This window comes from Labrus mixtus, chromosome 3, assembly GCF_963584025.1.
Source record: "Labrus mixtus chromosome 3, fLabMix1.1, whole genome shotgun sequence".
Taxonomy (NCBI): Eukaryota; Metazoa; Chordata; class Actinopteri; order Labriformes; family Labridae; genus Labrus; species Labrus mixtus.
This window is the reverse complement of record NC_083614.1, coordinates 13,694,626-13,714,352: the sequence shown is the minus strand read 5'-3', so window position 1 is coordinate 13,714,352 and position 19,727 is coordinate 13,694,626. Positions and strand designations below refer to the sequence as shown.

Sequence of the window (19,727 nt, the reverse complement as noted above, 5' to 3'; positions counted from 1 at the left end):
TCCAACTAACTTTACTTATGAAACAGTCTATGAAATCCTTAAATAGCTATTTCAAAATAATGATGCAAGAACAATTTCACAAATGGGTCCACCCAGCCTACTCCAAGCTGTTTTTTTTCTACATTTCCAGAATGCCAGCTTGGCACTTGCAAAAATGAAATGTATTAAAACCAGAGTTTGCATTTCTTGGGAGTATATTTTGGTCCAAAGACAAAGAGGGGAACAGAGAAAACCGCTCCCAAACCCCCACCCACTCCTGCAGCATTTTAAATAGATCAACCAAACGGGGACAGGACACCACTAAGTGGTCTTAGGTCTCTGGCGGTGAACAGAAAGGACAACCCTCCCCAGTGCCAGGGTCAAAGTGAGCTCTGTGTCTGTTTGTAGCTATTGCTCCATGTATAACCCTCCATTGGATGTCAGCCATCCATTTCTCAACAGGATGCTTAAACAGGACCTGCCAGCTGCCATCAGAGTAAAAGTAAGGGCCAAAAACCTCTATCCATCTTGACTCTCTTACTTCTGTAAAAAAAAAAAAAAGAAGACGGTTCAGTACCTTCAGAGTCTTTAGGGATAATAGTTGGTCACTCTCCTCTCTCCACTCCCGCACCTCTGGACTCACATTAAGGGAAGCAAAGACATATTCATGTCCCTCACTCCACCGGTCCGCCAGACCTTCTCTGAGCGAAAACCCGGAGAGGCACTGACAGAGACTGCCACACTCCATCTAACAGGTTCTGTAGCATTCTGGTTGACCGTACACCTGTCACTTCTGCCAGTCTCTCCATGGAAATCCTTGTAAGATGGCCCAGCTTCAATACTCCTGCGTAAATGAAAGCATTGCTGAAGAGATGGCTGAAGAGACGGTGGTGTCAGGGAGGAAATCATTATCAAACAGTGGCTCCAGAAAACATCCACATCAAAGGCCTCGGGTCAGGTGGTCAAGTGAAGCTCAGAGTCCTCCAGACATCGATGACAGATAAGAAAAAGGTGCAAGTCTTTAGTCTTTAGTCTTTAGTCACCTGACTGTTATCTGAGCCTGTACCAGCTCTGGCTGCTGCCCAACACCAAACTGCAGCTCCTTATCAACAGCCTCCACCTGTACTGCTTTACCACCCTCCACCTGTTCTGCAGCCTTCACCTGTTCTGTTGCGCCAGACTCCACTTGACCAGCTGTACTAGCCTCAACCCATTCAGTTCTCCCCATTTTTATACCACCACTTTCTTTATCTGCACTCACCACACATTTATTTTCAATTCCTGTGTCAAACGTCGCAGCAGTTGGCTGTGTGTCAGCCGTGGAGCCTCCGCATGCGGAACCGGCCGCTCCGCCTGTGGGCCTATGGTGGTGAGCCCTTCTCACCGCTGTCAGCCTCTGCGTGTTTTGCTGTGTGGTGTCTGTGCACAGGTGCGTCTCAGAGGAACATCCTCGCCACGGAATAACACACACAAACAGGACATAAACAATAAACGTATAGCTATTCATAAACAAACCTCCACCACAGAAGAAGAGGTTGAAGAAGAGGATGAGGAAGACGAGTGCAGAAAATGTAAAATAGGAGATCTGTGGTCTCTAGTCTTCGTTCCAGTCAGAACTCGTGAAGATGAAGGGTCTTTTGAGACCCACACCTTAATCTGTCTGACCTGTCAAAAAAAGCCAAGGTATATTGTGGGGAATGAAGGAAGTAGGCCTATACGTTAACAATAAAGGAGGATGAGTGTTATTTTTTTTAAAAAAGGTGATTTTTTAGCAGTCCGATGTGCTTTTGGTCTGACTCATGTGGCTAATGCTAAGCTACACAACCATTAAAATCAACAAGGCTGTAATGTTGTGGTCATTGATTGATTTCATTATTGTGAATAAATCACTATACTGTGGAGTGTGTGTGTGTGTGTGGGGGGGGGGGGGGGGCATCTTCTGCTTGCAGGTGATTTACAGTCACGCATTAAGAATGACATCACAGCAGCCTGACACCAGACTTCCTTCTTCCTCTTTCTGTGTGTGTGGAGTGAGAGTGTCGTGTCAGCCACTCAAAACCACTGAGTGTGAAGTTAGAGTCGAGGGTCGGCCACACAAAACCACTGAGTGTGAAGTTAGAGTCGAGGGTCGGCCACACAAAACCTCTGAGTGTGAGTGAGAGTGGGTTGTTAAATCCTCAAACAGTGAGTCTGCACTGAAGCTGCCTATACTGAAAAGGTCTCAACACCTTTTCTTGTTCGTCATGGAGACCCTCCATAGTCTACATCAAAGTTTCACGTTATCAAATTAGATAGCCTACAATTTTATCATACAGATGTTTAAATATAAACAGTTAACTTTTAATCAGGTTCTATAATTAACGATTTTCAAGTCTTGAAAACGGGAAATGTGTTTATTTGACTGTGAAGTCTTTGCTGTTTACAGGGACCTAAAAGGGGAGTGAGCGGGGAGTAACCCTTTTTAGTATGCTCAACATCTAGCCTACATATACCTAGGTTAATATGAAAACACAGAGGTGAGAGAGACCACCCACATGCAGCTGAGAGGTGAGAGACTCCACCCTCATGAAGCTGAGAGGTTAAGGACTCTGTCCACATAAAGCTGGGTGGAGTTCTGTTTGTCTGTTTCTTTAATCAGTGATGATCTCTCCTCTCTCTAAATGATGACTCTACTGGATGTTTACCTGTCCCCAGCTTCTCCCTCTCCTCCCACTCTGTGATCAGTCTACTTGAGTGATTCAGCTGACTGTGTGTGTGTGTTTGTGTGATAAATTTGACTCTTAGCTCCACAGTGGCTATACTCAAAAGCCCTATTGACGTCTCTCCTTCAATGTGAATGTCACAGAGGGACTCTGTGCCAACAAAAGGAATGGAGTCGTACAGGGACAGGGCAGGACCAGATCACTGTAGAGGGCAGAGCCAGTGGGGGAGAACAGTGCTGTGTGTGTGCTTGTCTGCATGTGTGTATGTGGAGCTCCCACTGTGCTGTGCTCCCTCTCACTTGATGAAATGTAAATTCACAGACTGGGACACCAACATTACACTGTTAATGAATAAATCGGAATGTCTTAGGGCATGATGACGATGGAGCTTTGTTACATCGCTTTTGCAAAATTGCACTATGAAAAGGGCTACAGATGAAGTAAAAAAGGAAAAAATTAGACCTCATTAAGGACACACAGCAGGCGTGTGTGTGTGTGTGTGTGTGTGTGAGAGCCCCTGGGAGGTTAATAAGGGAAACAGCTCAGATTGAGGTGAAGGATTCTCATCAGAAACGTTTAAATCAGGAAAGATGTCGACGAGAGGCAGAGAGCACAGGGACGGAGAGGAGGTAGGATGACGGTGAGGGGAACAGGGATGACTTTGAGTGGAGGGGGGGTGACTGTGAGGGGAGGGGAGGTCGTATGATTTGGGGGTCATGTGGTTTTAAAGGTGAAACAGAGATCATTCAGATCAGCGGTCGGGTGGGGGGGTTTATAAAGATGTGTGTCATGATGGGGGGGGCTCCATCTGAAGGTGAGGTGGGCTGAGAGGGTGAGGTGCTTTGTGTTGGGGGGGGGGGGGTCATTGGATAATGTGCTGTGATAATGAGCTGTTAGTCTCAGAGGAAGAAGAGCTCTATTCTGAGATTAATGTGTTCACACACACACACACACACACACAAACGCACACACACTATTTAACCATTTTATCTCCACTTATCATGTCTACTTTAAACTAACACTATAGAAAACAGTTACAGAACTCTCTTATCAGACTCTTTAATATAGATATTTATGGTTAAACTTTGATCATCAGACTCTTTCATAAAGATATTTATTTATATGTTCTGCTGTGAGCAGGAAGTAAAGCTGTCAGTGTGTTAAAAATACAACATACACTGGTGTTAGACTGAATATTGCTTCATATCAACATGATGTCCCTGTTGAACAAACTAAACAGGTTTTTATAAACTTACATTTTTAAAATGCTTATAATTTAATTGTGTTGGACACAATGTAGAAAGGCATGTTGTCTGTGTGTGTGTGTGTGTGTGTGTGTGTGTGAGAGAGTGTTTGTGCGTGTGCGAGAGAGAAGGAGAGAGAGAGTCCTGGTGACACAATCAGCTGTCAGGATCGATTGAGGCTGCCTGGATCTGGGATCAGGTGTGGCTCTCTTGCCTAAACATGTCTTGTCTAGATCTATCCTGTACACACACACACACACACACACACACACACACATACACACACACACACACTCACACACACACACACACACACACACACACACACACACAGGCGTATCTGTACTGAACCTCCTCCTTCTCCTTCTCCTCTCTGCACCAGCTGACCCATCCTGCAGAGGTGAGCAGATAATAAAACTGCTCCTCCTGCCAATAGAGAGAGAGAGAGAGAGAGAGCAAGAGAGAGAGAGAGAGAGAGAGAGAGAGAGAGAGAGAGAGAGAGAGTGTGAAGCAAGGAGCAAAGTGGGAGGAGTAAATGTGAGAGAGAATAAAAGACACTGTAACATTCCAGCTCTCTCTCTCTTTCTCTCTCTCTCGTCTTTGCCAGCACTGTGCTGCAGAGGCAAATCACCCCCCCCCCCGACACACACACACACACACACACACACAAACCTGAGCAAAAAGCAGGCCACCAACTGCACCACTGTGCCTCCCCGCTCCCCTCCCCTGATGAATTATTTTATCGATTTTTTAAAAAACACTCCAAATACTGTTTGATCTCCCAGCTTTACTTTGTGTAAAAACATCCCACTGAGCATGCTCAATAGTGTTTCTTAACATAGTGATTACATATGATTCATAAATCTTTTGTTCTCAGCAGGAGCATACTTCATTAAATATTAAACCTTTGAGGATCATGACCTCATCATACAGAGTTAAAACTGATCCTGTCACCAGTTTACAGGCGTCTTTTACCATAGAGCTCTATGGGGTCATCAGAGAAAGTAACAGCGACGTGAAGGCTTAGCTATACTCTACATCCGATGCACATATTGACTATACTCCGTTAATTTCAGCCATATTTCTTCAAGTTCTCTGTAAGCTTACAGATGCAGACCAAACTTTGCAATACCAACAGAAATCATGGGGGCGGTGTTGAGCACTTCATGCCAGATCAGCGAAGAAGAATACTTTATAAAATGTTGGAACCTTTAGAGGAAAGATTGTGTGAGTTGGTTATGAACTCTAAATATATATATGATGTTATCTCGCCTGCAGGCACAGGGACTGGCAACAACAACAGAAAAGCTGGGTCTGTGAAAGACAGCGCCCTCCAAAGGACGCAATGTTTCACGTCCATCCCAACGCGTGGGAGTATATGAATAGTGAGGGTTATAACGTTTCGATCAATCTGGAACTCGGTCACCTGCTTTCAGCTTTGGCAGCGGGCCAGCTCATTTTGTGAGAAGGGTGTATGGCTTAACTACACTAGTTCACACAGCAGCCTACAGCTACAAAGCAGCCAGTAAGCCAGTCTCTTTTCTATTTGATACTAAGCTAAGAGCTAAGTCTGAAGCTAAGAGGAAGAGGACAATTACAGATGAAGCTAAGAAGAGAAGAAAACAGAGAGTGACGGAGCAAGAAGCCGGACTAGAGGAAATATTGGACAGGCTTGTTCATGTTAGAGAGAGTTCAACAAACAGTAGACTGCAAGTCAGACCCCGATCTGGTTATGTCAATACACCATGGTAATGAGCGTGTCTTACCACTCAGAGACCTGCGGTGGGCGCCAAAGTACAGCAAATCAAATTCCTTTGTTTTAACCTACATATCTGATCTTATATGTAAAGGAAGCACTTATGAGCCTTAAGATGGGCAAGACGGGATCACTTTCAATGTGTGTAGCTACTGTTGCTTCTTTACACGTTTGCCTCTAAGGGTGCATTCACACCAAAGCTGTTTGACCTCTTTGAATCGAACTCGGGTGCGCTTTGTCAGATAGTATGGGGTGATGTGAATGTTCAAATGAAGTCTGGTGTTGGCCTAAGAACTGAACTCTGGTCCACTTGAAATTGGGGGTCTGGTTCGCTTCCAAGTGCACCAGATTTCGGTTAATAAGTTTGCCAAAACGTGGCTAAAGTTAACATTTCTACAGTTCTCCTTGCAGTTGAACGTCCACATGCCTTTGCTAAATATGGTCACACATTGCTCCATTTAATATGTCAGTTCAACCTGACACAGCCAACATATTTTTTAATCTCCATTTTATAATTCAAAATACTGACAAAATGCTATACTGGATGCCATTCTTCCACTGTCCTGTTGTTTACGTTCGAGTCATAGTGCAGCATTAGGCCAGATCCATTCGGCCGGATGGAGCTGAAGCCCAAACTAGTGGAAGCTTGCTACGGTACACAACATTTGACAAACTTTGGTGAGTTTGACAAAGTGCAGTGAAAAAGAAAAACAAATAAAACAAATAAAAAATGCAACAATTTTACAACGTCACCACTGAATTTGTATTGAGTCCATTGAACTCCTTGTGTGAAAGCAACCTAAAACAATATGAATTCACTGACTGGGACACCAAAATCACCCAGTTATAAGATCGATATGAAAGTACAAAGACCTAAAGACACGGCGCTGTTACAGAATTACAATCTGTCATTGTAATTGAAGTATTTCAGTATAAAACTTTCACAAGTCACTACTTTAAAGTTAGAATGATTTTTTATTGCAGCAAAATTATAATAAAATTTGACAGAATTTAATTGATCCACTCTTTTATCTTGAACTCTTTATTGCTTTATGATACAAAACTAAAGACGCTTTAAGTTCACATTATAGACTTTATCAGCAGCTATCAATAACACACACAGACACACACACACACACCAACACATACACAAACACACAAACACACAAACACACACACACACACACACTATTACATTAAGTAACACACACACACACACACACACACACACACACACACACACACACACACACATACACGCTATAACATGAAGTAACACACACACACACACACACACACACACACACACACACACACACACACACACACACACACACAGGATACAGTCACAAAAAGAAACGGTTTTAACCCTCTGACTGTCAGTCATCCACCAGTCTTTATTCACTTGTGACCATTACTAAGAACACTTGTGACCATCAATGAGAACACCTGTGACCATCAACGACAATACCTGTGACAATCAGCGAGAACACCTGTGACCATCACTGAGAACACCTGTGACCATCACTGAGAACACCTGTGACCATTACTGAGAACACCTGTGACCATCAATGACAACACCTGTGACCATCACTGAGAACACCTGTGACCATCAATGACAACACCTGTGACCATCACTGAGAACACCTGTGACCATCAATGACAACACCTGTGACCATCACTGAGAACACCTGTGACCATCAATGACAACACCTGTGACCATCACTGAGAACACCTGTGACCATCACTGAGAACACCTGTGACCATCAATGACAACACCTGTGACCATCACTGAGAACACCTGTGACCATTACTGAGAACACCTGTGACCATCACTGAGAACACCTGTGACCATCAATGACAACACCTGTGACCATCACTGAGAACACCTGTGACCATTACTGAGAACACCTGTGACCATCACTGAGAACACCTGTGACCATCACTGAGAATACCTGTGACCATAACTGAGAACACCTGTGACCATCACTGAGAACACCTGTGACCATCAATGACAACACCTGTGACCATCACTGAGAACACCTGTGACCATTACTGAGAACACCTGTGACCATCACTGAGAACACCTGTGACCATCACTGAGAACACCTGTGACCATAACTGAGAACACCTGTGACCATCACTGAGAACACCTGTGACCATCACTGAGAACACCTGTGACCATCAATGACAACACCTGTGACCATCACTGAGAACACCTGTGACCATTACTGAGAACACCTGTGACCATCACTGAGAACACCTGTGACCATCAATGACAACACCTGTGACCATCAACAAGTTGGCTAGGATCAGTACCAGGTCCCAGTTTGATGACCTGTTAGCTATGATCAGTACTGGAATTTTTCTGATGGCGTCGTATTTCAGCTGTGGAGCTCTTGTCCACCTGTCTACACTGAGTTACAGTTTCACTGTACCTAACAAGTTACACTAAAGTCACTAAAATTTGATGTAAAAGCAACACTTTCAATTGATCTAAAGAAAAATAAATTCTGTACACAACTTTTTTCCTATGCTCAGAAGATACTTTTCTGCACACACCTGAAATTACATTTTTAATTATTTACCACCCCTGCCTCTTGGGGTCTTTGTAGAAACCTGAAATAATTCACAATTTGTTTTTACTGATTTACTCTTAGTTCATATAAAATTTGTGCGACATCTGGATAAAAACCTGACTTATGATGACTGAGGTCAGAAGTGTTGAAACATAACTGCAACATTCAATGATATCAAGGTGAACAGACACACCCCTCAATACACCCGTACATGAATGCAGGTAAAAACAGGTGTTCTTTTGCTCTTTGAAGACTGCTAGTGGAATTCTTTAAGCACACTTTATGTATACATTGAGAACAAATCATCATCATCTAGTGATGGATTGAATCCATTAGAAAATAAACCCTTGACTAATGATACCTTCACTGACCATCAGAGGGATCAGATTCTCCTGTTTACACACACACACACACACACACACACACACACACACACACACACACACACACACTGTTATCAGACCTCCACAGAGAACCATCATGATGAACAAGCACTACAGTTAATTAGTTATTATTACATTCAGCATGTGTGTGTGTATGTTTGTGTGTTTGTGTGTGTACTTATTGCTGTCAATAATCTTAATTGCTCTTTTCATTGTGAGAGTTTCACAAACTGTCTCACTCTCACAAAGAGGGAGAGACAGGCCTTTGGTCTCCCTGTCCTCCATGTCTTTTCTCACATCCTTCTGTCCTCGTATCCACATTTTCATTTGTCATTTTATCCTCATGTCCTTGTGTCTTTATGTCCGTGTTTTCTCATGTCCTAATGTCCTTGTGTCCTCATCCTGTAGTTCATCAGTCCCTCACACCTGCATGTTTGGTTTGTTCAGATCTCCGTTCTCCTGGTTCTCCCCTCCCCCTCCTCCTCCCAGCCCTCCTCTCTCCTCTTCATCGTCACTGTCCAGCTCCTCACTCTTCCTCTTGGTGTAGCGCTCGTACAGCACCATTAGCACGCCCATCACCCATGCAGACACTGTGCCCGCCGAGAAGATGACAAAGCCAATGGCGATGAAGAACAGGTAGTCCCAATAACCCAGACCCTGGTGACAGTCGGCACGCAGCTGCATACCGACCTCCGCCAACCGCTGACCAATCAGCTCAGGAGGACTGCTACACACTGTCTGACCTTCATCTGAGGAGAGGAGAGGAGGGGGAGAGGACAGGAGAGGAGGAGAAGGAGAGATGAGAGGAGAATAATTAGAGTGATTTGAAAATATCAAGAACAAAAAGTGATTAGTTACTCAAGCTCACACAAACACATACACACACAGTGCAGTGATAACCTTTGCGATTAATGATCCCAGAAGGTGTTGTAACCATCTCCTCGGTGTGTGTGTGTGTGTGTGTGTGTGTGTGTGTGTGTGTGTGTATGCTGGACACATACACACACACATACACACACACATACACACACGCACGCACGCACGCACGCACGCACGCACACACACACACACACACACACAGTCACTGATGCACAGAGAGGTGACCCCTCTCATTATTACGCACAGGTGTGAACATGTGCAGCTCATAACAAGCAGCATGTTAATGAGCTGAGGTCAGTCTTGACCCCACAGAGACTTAGATTTGGGAGGTGTGTGTCTGTTTCTTCACTCTGCTTTCAGGACATCACCATGTCAGTTTTTTTGGAGCATGAGTGGCCATATGGCCATATTTAGATGAAAGGGCGAAGCTTCAGTGGAGCAAGGGTATGGGAATAAGAAACACTAAAGCAAACTGGAACTGAGACTTGTTTGACGGACTGTTAGTACAATACAAACACAATACAAACACGGCCCAGGACCCAAAACCCTTTCTCCACCTACTATATCACATCTGTACAATAAACACATCCACCCACTACATCACATCTGGACAATAAACACATCCACCCACTACATCACATCTGGACAATAAACACATCCACCCACTACATCACATCTGGACAATAAACACATCCACCCACTACATCACATCTGTACAATAAACACATCCACCCACTACATCACATCTGTACAACAATAATAACATCATCTACTCCTACACATCTGTACAATAATAACATCCATCCACTACATCACATCTGTACAATAATAACATCCATCCACTACATCACATCTGTACAATAAACACATCCATCCACTACATCACATCTGTACAATAATAATATCCACCCACTACATCACATCTGTACAATAATAACATCCACCCATCACATCTGTATAATGAACACATCCACATATTACATCACTGCTATTTAATAAACACATCCACCCACTACAACACATCTGTATAATAAGGCTGAAGACTCTGGCTCTGTTTCTGCTGCTGATGGATTATTATGACTCTAACGACATTCATTAAAGTGCAGTCATGTGACCACGGAGCTAAAGGTGAGAACATGAAGGAGAGTGATAAGAGAACAATGAAGAGGACCCTCTGTGATTGGACAGATTAAAGACTCCTGAGACTATTCTTTATCTGGGCTCAGAGAGAGAGAGGATTTTAACAGTCAGCTGTGTGTGGGGGGATTCTTCATTTCTACCAATCACAGGACAGTCTGCTTGGAAATCTTCCCGAGTTGCTCTTTAACACACGTCCCTCACAGCATGAAGTTAACTGATGGGAGGAGCGTCTAAGGAGGCAGGACATTTTGTTAAAAAAACACAGTGATTGTAATGTTTACAAGATAACCAAGTGGCAGCGGATGATGCAATAGAGTCGGCTGTCTCATGACAGTTTTTGCCTTTATATCGCTACCTGTAACTGTAGTAATTCACAGAATAAACAGAGAGTGGAGAAGAATACCGATGTGCAGAAAGGATGATGAAGCAGCTTCATCACGAGCATGACAAATGCACCAGTCATGTGATATAAATGTCATAAGAACTTGAAAATAATAATAAATTATAAGAAAATTGAGTTGGCTGAGAGGAGAAAGTCGGAGGGAAGTTGGAGTGAAATATTTGACTGTTTGGATTCCCACATGCATCTCACCCTGAAAATATCAGGACATCTCTATTTATTTGTCTTTTTCAATATGTGTCAACGTTCAGATTAATGTTGTCTAAGAGGCGGTTATCATAATATTTGATATTATTGTGTGGTAATCATTAGGGAAGGTCTCAAGCTGATGGTTATAGCTCATTTTATTTGTTATAAACATGTTGTTGTTTGATGAACCTGATACCTGAAACATGAGATCACCCGATTAAAAATGTAACCTTCTTCTTTGTTTCACCTGTCTGCAAGGTGTGTTCAGACCTGTGTTTATATACTGGAGTACACACACACACACACACACACACACACACACACACACACACACACAAAAGCTCATCTATAATTGATGATGTGTCTGTATCAGGATGAATTGATCCGTCGGGTCATAATAAATGATTTAATGTCAGTGATCATAGTCTCTGACTCAACTGTTTCTGTCTGTCAGAGTTTATCTCGATCAGTTTTTGTGTTTCCTTTGATCAGTCTAAGATCACTTTCATTAACTAGTAATTCAATTGACCCTATCCCCCCTTCACCTTCTTCTGCTTCTTTTTTTTCCTCTATGTTTGGATATTGAACATGCACCCCACATTTAACCCTTTTTCTAAATTTAAATCTTTAAAAATAATCATCCTTCTGTAAAAATTAGTTTACAGTGTGAGCTAGTGATGTTGTTGATGTTACTGTTGTTGTAACAGTTATTATTACTGTTGTTTTTGTCATTTCCTGAATGGTCAGGGTTGATAAAATGGAGTTCATATACCACAAGTTAAGGAACAGGACCACTACTACTTCATCACTTCAATCACCTGTGTCTAATTATTTCCCTCACCTGTGTCGTACCTGTGTGTACGTTTAATAGCTTTCCTGACCTTTCTCTCCTGTCCTCAGAACAGTATCTGCCCTCGTCCCATTTCTCTCCTCCTGTCTTCTCTTCTCTGAACAGGAACCACAGGATGCTGAACCAGACAACATGTCAAGACAAGCCCCCACCCTCAGTGTGACCCTGGTGTGACCCCATCCATCCTGAGTGTGAACCCACCATTGGCTCCCTTAAGCTTCACCTGCCTCCACCTCGCTAATCCCTCTTCACCTCCACCCCCTTCATCCCACTTTCTTCACCCTTCAGCATATATCAAATAAACTACTTTAAACCCTGTGATGGTGGTAAGATAGAGAGCACAGAGGTATTACAACAAACATACAGGAACCAAAACAAAACATATCCTGATCCTCTTTATGTTTGTCTCTCTCTCTAACAGACAGACTGAGCGACTAACTCAAAAAGAAAATCAAAAGAGAGACACCAACAACGCACACACACACCTTCAGGAAGCATCCGGGTGAGATAGTACTGGACTCACACACACACAATCACACAAACAAACACACACAAGTACACCTGATTCACATCCACAGTAAGAGGCAGTGACAGCAGAAATCTCTGTACATTAGACTCAGAGCCTGCAGTCGGAGAACGGACACAAACACACACATGCACATACACACAGTATATATATATATATATATATATATATATATATACTGTTTTTAAATATATATTAATATGCATTGACCCCATTCACTCTGTTTAACTTGCTACTTCTAGCCTACTTCTGCCTTGACATTACTCTCTAAACTCACGGGATATTTAAAACATGGCACGTTTTGTGCAGTATAGCTCCAGCCTTTAGGGTCAGATCGGTACGCTTGGCACCCAAACAGAAGGGTACCAAAAAAGGATGATGATACAGATCGGTTAATTTGGTACCATTCCCAACTTTTGATTCCTGCCAGCTCCCAAATAAGATCAGCTGAATTTTTAGATTTCTTGTGTTGACATTCAGGAAGATTCACAGAGAGAGCAGGAGGTTCAACAATGTTTATATCACATGAGGTCTTCATGCACATATTGAGGCTGCTTCGTTTCTTTTCTGGTCACCAGTGCATACTTTTACAGCAGCAGACTGAAATCTTCAGGAGCCTGTAGAGGGCGCTAATGATAGCAGCTCTGTATTTGACAGGGAAGTCCAAAGAGCAACATCTGGCATTGAAAAATGAAGACATTGTGGAAGTGCACAAAACTGAGGTTCCTCGAGTGTCCACTTGATGCTGCCTGTGAAAGGTCCATACCCACCACATGTTAAAATGTTCACCTTTACAGCAGGAATCCTTTTATGAAGGATCAGAGATATTCATACATTTGCATGATTAGGGCCGTGATCTTTTTGACTTGACAGGTTGGCCTATTGTAGCTGTTTGTCAGGAGGCTCCCGCCTCAGCGCCATCACTTTGTTGATCTAAAGTTAGGTAGAGTCAGCATTTCCAACATGGTGACCGCATCGATGGGCTTCATAACGTCTTTTCAGAAACCAATGATGACATCATTGAGAATCCCCCCATGTTTATACAGACTGTGAGAGAGACAAATGATGTCTGACACTGATCGCTTCACTAGAAACAATGCTGCGAAATGTATGAGCTGTTAGCCTGTTAGCTCAGTTAGCCATGCAGCCAGCAATAAACAGCAGACTCTGTTATCTCTGTTATCTCTGTTATCTCTGTTTGCTCTGTTTGCTCTGTAAGCAGTGTTAATTGTTAGCTTTGTTAGCTCTGGTCAAATTAATATGAATGAATGATTTTATCCATAAATTATTTTTTTAAATATCCAGCTTCATAGAATGCCCCCTACAGGACTTGGGCACTTCTATGCTGTGATTTTCTGTTTTTGTGTCTTTTATCTAAAATAATTTGTGTAGGTCTATTTGCAGAATTTCTTCCGTTTGTGTGCTTGTGAAAGATGAGAGTTTCTCCTGAGGAAACCTTTGAGAATGTTTAACTTATTAAAGCAGCCGTGGCTCAGTGGGAGAGCGGGTCACCTCTCAAACTGAAGGTGGGGAGTTTGATTCCCAGCTCCTGCAGCCACAAAATGTCCTTGAGCAAGATACTGAACCCCCAACACTGCATCAGCGGTGTGTGAATGTGACATGTAGTGTAAAAGTGCTTTAAGCTCTCAGAAGAGTAGAAAATAACTGCACAAGTCCGAGGTCCATTTATCATTCTATCGCTGTCTTTCATGCACACACACACACACACACACACACTCTCTCTCTCTCTCCCCCTCTCCCTCTCTCTGTGTGGTTCATGGGAGCAGAACAGTTCAGGTTTTTTTGGGCTCGATCATGAAACGTCTGCACCTCAGGCCGAAGTGATTGTTCGTGAGTGTGTGTGCGCGTGCATCCATAACATAAAAGAAAGTAATACCCCACCGCCAAAGGGATTAGCCAGAATCAAATTATCTAAAAGATCAAAAGTGACAGACACACGTGAGGAGACCTTGAATTGCCTTTGCGCACGAACGAACGAACGAACGCACACACACACACGCACACACACACGCACACGCACACGCACGCACGCACACACACACACACACACGCACACGCACTCACAAACACACACACACACACACACACACACACACACACACACACACACACACACACACACACACACACACATTTAGTTCACTTTTACACATGTATCCAACTTCAAGCAAACTCTGAGTTCAAAAAGTCGGTGTGTTTTTGTGTTCACCTTGAAACTTGTAGCCCTCTATACGGACCCACAGACACAGGTCCTCAGTGTCGCAGTCGCAGCTCCAGGGGTTCCCGCTGAGTCCCAGGGAGCGCAGCGCGGGCAGAGCGATCAAGCTGCTGATGTTCAGGACCGTCAGATTATTCCGGCTCACATCCAGGACCTGCAGGGCCAGGTTCTCCGAGAAGGCGTCCGGATGGATCTCTGCCAGCCCCGGGTTGTCCGTCAGCCGCAGCATCACCAGAGACGCCAGCGGACCGAACGTCCGGTCCTCGACCTGCAGCAGCACGTTGAAAGACAGGTCAAGGTAAGCCAGCTTCCGCAGGTTCCCGAATGTTGACTCTGAGATCTCGCTTAGAGAGTTGTTGCTGCAGTCCAGGTAGACCAAGTCGGACAGGTAGTTGAGCTGCAGCGCGGGCAGGTCACCGATCCGGTTGTTGGAGAGGATGAGTTGCCGCGTGGCCAGCGGCAGGTCCGCGGGGAACTGCAGCAGGTCCTGCCCCGCGCACTGGACCACCAGCTGGTCGTCACACACGCAGCGGTCCGGACATCCGGCCGTGAGCGCGGGGGAGGGGGCGACCCCCATCACGAAGAGGAAGAGGAAGAGCAGCCGGAGAGACTGAGCGCGCGGAGCGGGCACGAGACGCATGACGAGGCCGCTCGCAGCGTCATGAAGACCGGCTGAGCTGGAGCCGGAGCTCCGCGGACATCCTGCATGAGACAGACTCACGCACACAAACACACACACACACACGCTCTGTCCGTCACTCACGCGCACTCGTCTCCGCGCGCGTCACCACCACACATCGTCGAGAAGGTGACCGAGGCACGCGGACCGGGCAGAGACCCTGCAGACCCGCAGAGCCGCGCACTGACGTGGACCCCCCAGCGGTGACTCATCTGTGCGCGCACTGCTTTACTTTCTAAACAAAAACAGAGGAGAAGAAGAAAAAGAATTCCGCACGAGACTCTGCTGCTGCTCTCCGCAGGACTCCCTCTCCCTGTCGTCCTTCAGCGGGTCAATGAGGCCAGATGGGTGGTGAGGGGGTGAAGGTGTTGGGATAGGTGGACTATGCTGCTCCGCTGTCCGGTAGACTGATGGGGGAGCGCGTGCTTCCGCTCTGCTCACACTCTGTGAGAGACTGAGCAGCGCTAAGTCTGTGACCCTCCAACTGCACACACACACACACACACACACACACACACACACACACACACACACACACACACACACACACACACACACACACAGTGGGCAGGACTCTTATTACGTCACCAGGTGTTTCTCTCCAGAGTACCTGACTTCTCTCTGTCCTCTGAGCGTCACAGTCAGAGAATACTGTGTGTAGGTGTTTATTCGTAGTAGGGGTCCTTTTTAGTCCTGTTATTTGTTTCTCTCCTATAATGAAAACATTAGTCAGAGTAACGAAAAAACGAATTATTTATTTAAAGAAAAGACAATAGTGGCATGTAGATGGCCTAGCGGTTAGGTCGCGCCCCATAGTCCCCCAAGCAGGCAGCCCAGGTTCAAGTCCAGCCTGTGGCTCCTTTCCTCCATGTCATTCCCCACTCTATCTATCTACTGTCCTATCAAATTAAGGCAATAAGCCCCAAAATAAAGCTTTAAAAAATAATAGTAAAAACGTTTAGGACCTAGAAATATTATTGTTGAATATAAACTGCATTAGAGTTTTCAAGGCTTGTCGATCTTAAGGTAAATCTTTTAATCTTTAAATGGGTCATCAGTGTAATGGAGGTGTGGTTAAAGTCCCTGGTGTAGTGCAGGTACAGGTATACGGAGTATACCCACTTGTATTTCAGTTTCCATACGGTATTCCCACTTCTTCTAAATCCCCTCTTGTCCAAACCATTGATTGACAATAATCAGTAGTATGCTACAATTTTTTTACTAGGATGGTGAAGGGATGACCCTCCCTACTTACTATCACGCACTGACTAAATATGCAAGAGATTTAGGGCAAGGGGGAAAAATTGATACAGTATAGTATCACAATATTTTGCGTGGCGATTATATCGATTCATGGCCCCCAAGTATCGATATTTTTATTATATTAGTAAATATGCTTTTTTTGTTTTTAATTGCTGGAGGGGTTATACAATTCATTTTGGAACAAGTTGAATTGTTAATAATTACTGCAATTGTACAGTCGTTCATACATGTTTGTGTCCAGTTGAGTTTGATAAGACTGAAATACCAACTGTTCAGATTGTGAAGTGCACGCAGCCTTTTACAGGGTTTTACTGTAATCAATCACAGTGTTGATAAAAGTGAGATGAAAAGACTGAAAATGTTTTCTTATTTGACAAAACAGTTCTTGATTTAGTTTATTTTTTGTGGACATAATATGCAGTTAAAAAAGTTGAATGCAATATATTGTATTGCAATTCTCAGCATATTGCAAAATGTTAAAAATTGCATCTTAACGTGACTCAAGTATCGTCATAATATCGTATCATGGGGCCTCTGGTGATTTCCACCCCTAGTAGTCTTCCATGTCACTGTTTATAACACAGATAAACACTGTTTATCCTCTGCTGGATGGGCCACTTGAAAACAAACATTTGTGAGAAAAAATAAGAGTATACTCACTTCTTTAGGCAACACTATACTACTGGTAATAGTGTGTGTGTGTGTGTGTGTGTGTTTGTGTGTGTGTGTTTGTGTGTGTGTGTTTGTGCGTGTGCGTGTGTGTGTGTATCAGAATCAGACGTCAGACATCATGTGTTTTCCGTCTAGTTCACCTGAGAGGACCAGAAGCAGCAGGTGACGCAGGTGTGACTGATCTCTGTTTACCTGTCAGACTCAGACTGAACCTCTGAACCTGTCAGTGTGTCTTTCTGTGTGAGTCCCGTCAACCTGAGAGTCACACACGTTTGATACTTTCACTTTCTGTTTATCCTCCCAGACAGACAGACAGACAGAGACACACACACACACACACACACACACACACACACACACACACACACACACACACACTGACTCTGTGTGTGATTGTGTAACCTGTAAAGAGCCGATCAATAATGCAGTCAGACTGCACATGAGCCGAGACGGAAAACTTTACCTCAACCTGGCTGACGCTCCCATTGACTCTGTATGTAAGTCTCAGTCTATACACATGCAAGTGCATCTGTCATGAAGCCATTTGATGCTGTATCATAGTGCTCTTCTTTTTATTACAGGTGATAGGTTTAGTACTCTCCATTGTGACCTATTGGTCTGCAGACTGGCCCTCTTTGGGTCAACGAAGAAAGCAGCAGAGTATTCTGTCTATTTTCAAGGCACTTGTTGGTCAAGATGCTCCTCATCTGACTTCTCTTCTGTCTACAAACATCTTAATACCAACAACCATGATCTCAAAACTGGGTCACCTTAAAAATACCAAGCATTAGGAGGACTGAATGGGGAAAGACTGCTTTTAGTGATACTACACCGATTATGTGAAACAATTTTAAAATGACTTCTAAGTTGTCTTGTCTTATATCGCACAGTGTTTTTAAAGAGCTAGTGTGTGAACTACTAAAGGAAAGTAATTTCCACTGTGTGACTTTTTAAAAAGGGCGTGGGCTGTACGAATCAGTGTGTTTATTAATTTATTTGTTATTATTTTAACTGTGTTTTGTATATTATTATTGTTCTGTCTTGTATTGTATTGCTGCAGAGAATCCCTGGAAAAAAGACCTCGGTTTCAATGGGTTCTCTCTGCTAAAGTAAAGGATAAATCAAAATAAACAAGAAGGAGGCATGACTAATATTATGCCACATATTAAGGTTCGGAAATGATTTAAGAATGGTAGTGACCTGTCAATCACAGGTAGCCCCCCGTAACTTTTCCCTTCTCATGTTGTGTTGAAGAATACTTGATTCCAGAGATGGAGACCATAAACTCATTAGGAAAATGTTTAATGAGGGAATAAAACAACTGACAGGCAGCAACTCTGGAGTTGCCCCCTGCTGGACATTTTAAATAAGGCAGGTTTAAAACACTTAATTGTTTGCTGCACTTCTGAAAAGGTGCTACTTCTCCTTTAAAGAGGAAGAAAACAACCCATGACTTTCTAAATGATCCTCTGTGAGTCAAACTTGGAGTGCTCAGAGGAAGGGGAGAAAGAACATTTTACTGAAACCTTAGAGAAACTGAGTCACACAATGATTCATAGTCAACTCTATTCACAGAATTTTATTAAAAAAGTCTCAGTCTGATGGAGACCCTACAAACATACATTATGTAAGTGTAGAATCCTGTTATTTAAAACATTTAAACACAGAACAAACTAACAACCGACCATATTAAAACTACGTGTCAAATGTTTCATTATTAAATAACAGCAGTTATTTTAGTTTTTACTTCAGAGGACTCTAATGTATTCAAATCATATTCATCATTATTAGCAACTTACATAAGAGCACTAGAGCGCATATCATACGGTGCTGCAACCTAACACTCATTTTTTAATGCATATGCCCCCCCATGAGACATTAGCACTGTAAATGAAACTGACGTGATAACTCACACAAAATACTGTTTTTATTTAAAACCCTGTTAGTTACAGTTTAATGATGTAAAGTGGAAAGTCTGCCCTCACTGTCTCAAACATAACATACATTAACTCATCGATTATAAATGTGAAACTGTAAATCAGTCACTAAACAACAAACTGATGTCATGTTGTAGCTTTCTGCAGTGCACTCGTGTATAACCCTTTATTATTTACAACATATTAAAAATACAACTGTCTCTTCAAGTTAATTCTACCACTACAGAATAAACTCAGTCTAGAGCCATGTGGTCCTGTTTGAACCACAGACTCTTTCATGTGAAATATAGGCCTATGTAAAAGCCTATAT

The 19,727-nt window shown here is 43.4% G+C and overlaps 1 protein-coding gene across 1 annotated transcript; it reads right to left on the bottom strand.

Moving 5' to 3' along the window:
* Positions 1 to 6,636: 6,636 nt before the first annotated feature.
* LOC132959349 (leucine-rich repeat-containing protein 52-like) lies at positions 6,637 to 16,209 on the bottom strand. Its single transcript, XM_061032279.1, has 2 exons — positions 14,858 to 16,209; positions 6,637 to 9,392 (listed from the first exon to the last, which is right to left on the bottom strand). Exons 1-2 carry the CDS (start codon positions 15,504 to 15,506, stop codon positions 9,064 to 9,066), a joined length of 978 nt encoding a protein of 325 aa, XP_060888262.1. The 5' UTR covers positions 15,507 to 16,209; the 3' UTR covers positions 6,637 to 9,063.
* Between the last annotated feature and the right edge of the window lie 3,518 nt (positions 16,210 to 19,727).

Excerpts from the sequence above, each read along its gene's own strand:
- LOC132959349 (XM_061032279.1), bottom strand. The coding sequence starts at position 15,506 with ATGCGTCTCGTGCCCGCTCCGCGCGCTCAGTCTCTCCGGCTGCTCTTC. Across the intron at positions 9,393-14,857 it reads AGAGGGCTACAAGTTTCAAG|ATGAAGGTCAGACAGTGTGT; the intron begins GTGAACACAAAA and ends TCCTCTCCTCAG.